At 46.6% G+C, this 5,127-nt stretch overlaps 1 protein-coding gene across 1 annotated transcript in view; it reads right to left on the reverse strand.

The window, feature by feature from the left end:
* Nucleotides 1-667: 667 nt before the first annotated feature.
* The window catches only part of LOC101559862 (mamu class II histocompatibility antigen, DR alpha chain), a 21,010-nt gene continuing 16,550 nt past the window's right edge, over nt 668-5,127 (reverse strand). The window contains exons 3-6 of the mRNA XM_004624262.2: nt 2,756-3,001; nt 2,030-2,311; nt 1,691-1,856; nt 668-1,036 (exon numbers count right to left, since the gene is read on the reverse strand). Of these exons, the coding sequence (XP_004624319.1) occupies nt 1,702-1,856; nt 2,030-2,311; nt 2,756-3,001 (683 nt within the window). The 3' untranslated portion in view covers nt 668-1,036; nt 1,691-1,701. The remainder of the gene's footprint in view (nt 1,037-1,690; nt 1,857-2,029; nt 2,312-2,755; nt 3,002-5,127) is intronic.

Raw genomic sequence — 5,127 nt, forward strand, 5'->3', positions numbered from 1 at the left:
ACTGTATTTCAAATATTCTTTCCCTCATTTTAATGGTATTATACTGCTCCCCTACTTTTACCCAATTTTTCAACTCAAGTCACGTCTGCAAATATGATATGGCTCCAAGGATGAATCAGACTATTCTAGAAATAAAGCAGATGTGCAAAGCGACATCTATAGAAGTCCCCTGGTAATGCCAATCTTTGATGCCCAGTTGCATTCCTGATTAAGTAGGGAATAAGTGATGCTGATATGAGTGTAAATCCTGACAACTATGCGGACCTTTGCTTCATCCTGCTCCACACTCCCCTGCTATCTGCTCCCCTCCATCTCTCTAACTCATCGTCAGAGGCTAACCCCTGGGATTAGAGATTCACTCAGCTGAAGATGCAGGCACATCATTGACTCAAGGCTCAAAAGCCGACAGGGATCTGGGATCTTGTTGCTCAGCAGAGATATCACAAAAACAAAAGCAAACCCAATCGCAGGAGGATTTCTAGCAGCAGGACGGTCTGCAGATACTCGGAGGAAAGACAGTCCACGAGCCAGGGATTCTGATTAACTCCACAGCTTAAAATACATTTCAACGTTCAGGTATTTCAAGTAGCTGATCACATCTGTTTCCCAGACCCCCCCCCCAAATCAACTAGCTCAGACACTGAAAACTCTACCACAATTCATTAAATTACTTTATTATGTGTATAAAATTCAGTTTGGAGAAATCTCAAGTGATAAGCAATGACTGTATCCATGTAATAGAAATTTACGTAGTAGAAAGACACTTGGAGGATTTATTCCGGAGGACTTGAACAGTGATAATGAAACAAAGAGAAATGGAGGGGACACAAATGCAGGACGGAGAACTAGATAGGAAGCCCAGCTGGATGTCAGCGCGTGGAGGGGCTGGGGAAGGCATCGCCACGCTGGCCCTGAGGGCTGGACAGTGTGCAGATGGACATTTTCGTGGAGATGGACAGGTGGAACGCTTCTGGTTTCAGAAAGGCATCAAGGCGGAGGTTTCTTCGTTGATCTTCTCTTTAAGGACGGCCATCCCCTGTGGTGGAACCCACATAGTTACCAAGGAGTTCAAGGTGGATATTTTGAGTCGCTTCCTGCAGAGAGCTTTCTCTTAATGGGTTTCCTATGGAAAAGCCTCTTAATAGTGGTCTGATCTTTCGTAAAGATATTTCCAACATGAGCTGTAAACCTACACCTACTCTGCAAGTGAGCATGAAGGAGCATCCATTCTTTATTTTTAGGTTTTTTGAAAGCACTTTTCAGACTGGAGGATAAAAAAAAAACATGAGCATTGGCCTGAAGAGATTTCTGTTTCATGCACTAAATTTACCACAACCCCAAGGGATCTGCACTCTGGAAATGCTTCTGAATTGACAGGAACCCTCAGGAAATACACCCTGGAAAGTATGCAAACTCTACACGCTTACACTCCTAACTCAGTGAAATGCAGTATTTCAGTGGGAAAAAAATGGCCTTAGGAGCTGGAGGTCATTTCTAAGATTTATTCAGTTTGTGCAAAGGGATGACAGCTCCTTTGGGGAGCATCAGGACAATGCCAGTGTCTAATTTGTTGCAGAGACACAACCTGCCCTACCCTTGCCTCCCCATGGCATCAGATGTCCCGTTCTGCGTCTGGTCCCCTCCCCCATATCACTGCATGTGTGTCTTTCTCTGACCACATCCAACCCACCTTCACGTGGCTCAGAGAGGCCCTTGGGCTCTCGCAGCACTCCTTTTGCGCATGCCCTTGATGATCAAGACAGTCCCTGCAGTGATGCCCACCAGGCCCACAATCAGGCCCAGGGCACACACCACATTCTCTGTGGTCTCAGAGAGAGGGCTTCGCTCTTCAAACTCTGGGGAGAAATGAAATGGGCAGATGGTAATGAATGTGGTAGGGAATAGCCTTCGGATCAAAGGTACGCAAGCGCGTAGCTACTGATACATTAAAGAAGGGGAGGCCAGAATGCTGCACTGAGAGGAGTGCAGAGGAAACTTCAACATGACGAGGGCTAAGAACCCTGCATACCCCAGTGCTTGAGAAGAGGTTGGTCCAAACCCAGGTGCTCCACTTTGCAGTCATAGAAATCCTCAGTGGAGGGCAGGAAGGCGAGATAATGGAACTTGCGGAACAAGTTGTCTTCCCTGGGAAGCACGACTGTGGATGACACTCCTGTGTCAACAGGCTTTCCATTTTTGAGCCATGTGACACTGATCACCGGAGGGGAGAATTTGTCAACGAAGCAGATGAGGACATTGGGCTCTCCCAGTTCCACAGGGCCGTGGGACAGCACAGTTACCTCAGGACGCACTAGGAGACACATGACAGAGGTTAGCCTTCAGCCCTTCAGCTTGCTCCTCTGCCTCTTGCACTGATTGGCTACACAACCACCTAATGATTCTAAAACTAAAGAACAAAGCAAAGCACAATAGTGAAAACTGCGCCCTGAGAAGTGCACGCCTGTTCTCAGGTACGTAGCCCAGACACTTGCGAGGCAGTGCCAAGGAATGAGATTTCCAAAGCCCTCAGTCCTGGCTTCCCCATCATGGGCTCAGGGCGAGGCCTTTGTGAGTGATCATGGACGTGAGAGAGCACATCTAGAAAAGCACAAATTCATGCAGTCCATGGCATGAACATTTGTGGTTTGCTTATGGTAGGCTCAGAGGGCTGGGAGGGAAAGTGGTAATAATATAAGAGAAATTGCTGTTTTGAATCTATGGGTTTCAACACCTAGGAGTGCACAGAGAGAGGTACCATTGGTGTCCGGAGTGTTGTTGGAGCGCTTCATCATGATTTCCAGATTGGCTTTGTCCACAGCCATATTGGCCAGCGCTCCTGAAGCCTCAAAGCTGGCGTACTGTCCGAATTCTTCAAGCCTCCACACTGTCTGCTGTTTTTCTAAGTCCACATGGAAAATCTCGTCACCATCAAAGTCAAACATAAATTCTCCCACATCATCAGGGTACAAGTAGAACTCTGCCTGGATGATCTTATGTTCCTCTGAAAAAGCAGAAGGGGGAATTAGCATAGGAATCAGGAGAGGAAACTGAAGAGGATCCTACAGGTATGTGGACAGGATGCAGGGAAGAAGGGACAAGCCAGTGGGACTAGGAGGGTGGAGAGCAGAGATGAGTGGAAAGACAGGTCTGCGGGCGGGGCCCTGGTACTGAAGAACGTGCAGAGGGAAGCGGGTGTGGAAAAGGCTGGTCAGAAGGAGATGGCAGATGACAAGTTCAGAGTCTTGTGACAAGGGCCGGCCAGATAGCTCAGTGGACTAAAGAGCCTGCTTCCGCAGAGCTCAGCCGAGGGTTTGGTCCCTGGTGTCAGCCAGCCCCATGCCAGCCCCACCCCCAGGGTGCACTGAGACAGCGATTGAGACTGGGCGTGGTGTACCCCTGTAATCGCAGCACCTGGAAGGCTGTAAACAGGAGAATCACTGTGAGTCGGATCTACCTAGTGAAACCCTGTACACCCTACACACCCTACACACCCTGTCCTAAATTCATTAAAAGAAAAAGAGTTTTGTGGCACTGCTACCTGGCTTCACGTTACTAGCAGAGAAATGCTTTTCTTTTTAGAAACTCAACAACAGCCCCCAAGAGAAAATGCTCCCTCACTCTCCTTTACCCGGGCATAAAACACGCAAGCAGGAACCCAGAGTGTCTTTCTCCCAACAAGGTGCTCTCACGAGAGCGCTGCGCCTTGGACACTCTGATGCTCAAGCATTGCTTGAACTTCGGAATCACATAAAGTCTTGAATACTTGGGCTGGGACGTAGGTCAGCGGTGTGGCGCTTGCCCGCATGCATAAGGTCCTGCCAGCACCGCGCAACAAGATAAAACAAACAAGCAAGAACTCTCCATTACTTTACTTACCTAGTGATACTGGGTAGGTTATTCTACCATCTTGTGTGTAATATTCCAGTTATAGTTCTATTGGGTTTTGATTATGCTATAGTCTTGGTTTTAAAATTAAGTAAATGGAAGTGACTTCTTAGGGTATTATCAGGCTTCTGACAAGTACTGTTCACATTTTAAGCTTAAAAATTGGTTTGTATATAAGGATTAGACAAATATAATTTGGGCTTGAGGCACCCTGTAAATGAAGATCTGATTGTACTCTAGAACATCTACTTTCTTGGATCAACCTTGGCAGCTTGACCTTTTGTTTATTTGGGCTTTTTGTTTGGTTGGTTGGTTGTTTGGTTGGTTGATTTTTTTTCTTTCTTTTTTTTTTTTTTTTTTTTTTTTTTTTCTTTTGTAGTAGGGACTGAACTTGGGACCTTGTGCTTTCCAGGCACGCAGGTATGTCACTGAGCTATATCCTTGGTCCTTAATGCTTCTTATAATAAGACTGTGATTACAAGACCTATTCTGATTGGAACTGAGTATGACCCATATCAAGAGAATAATCAATTTGAAAAAGAAAATCTAGAACTGGAGGGTGTGCAGCGCCCATGTGTGTAGATGAGAGGGGAGGATTTCTATACTTAGTCTTCAGAGAAAAGGTGAGGGATGTTAATGTTTAACAACATATCGACAAGCCAAGAAATTCACTCAACATTTTGGATTTAGGCACAAACATAGACGTCCTGGCTTTCCCTGGGGAACAAAACCTTTACCTTCTTTTAGGTAAGCATGACTGTCTGGGGCCCCTTCTGGGCCTCACAGTGGCCCTACGGTTCTGGCAGCCGAGTCATTACTTTGTTTCTACCCCACCTGCACCCCAGGAGAGACTCAGGGCGAGAAGAGCGCTTCTTCGCAGTATATATCTGCAGCAGCTCACGTGTTTTCTCTACAGATGGCAGAGAACGGCATCCGACTTTCTACATGTTCATTGTTCTATTCTTAGAACTATTCCCAAGTAACAGACTGCAGACCACATGAAGTCCATTGCGGCATCGTGTGGGGGAAGGAGAGCCGTCACCATCCTGAGACACAGTCAATTGGATGAGACTATATCGCTATTCCTGTCTTCCTCCCTCCCTTGGGCAGACTCTTGCTTCTTCTTTTTTTTTCTTTCTTTTTTTTTTTTTTTCCAGGACTGGGGATTGAACTCAGGCCCTTAGGCTTGCCAGACAAGTGCTGATTCTACTGAGCTATCTCCCTGGGCGCCCCCTTTTTTAT

Source organism: Octodon degus, unplaced genomic scaffold, assembly GCF_000260255.1.
Source record: "Octodon degus isolate 3935 unplaced genomic scaffold, OctDeg1.0 scaffold00005, whole genome shotgun sequence".
NCBI lineage: Eukaryota > Metazoa > Chordata > Mammalia > Rodentia > Octodontidae > Octodon > Octodon degus.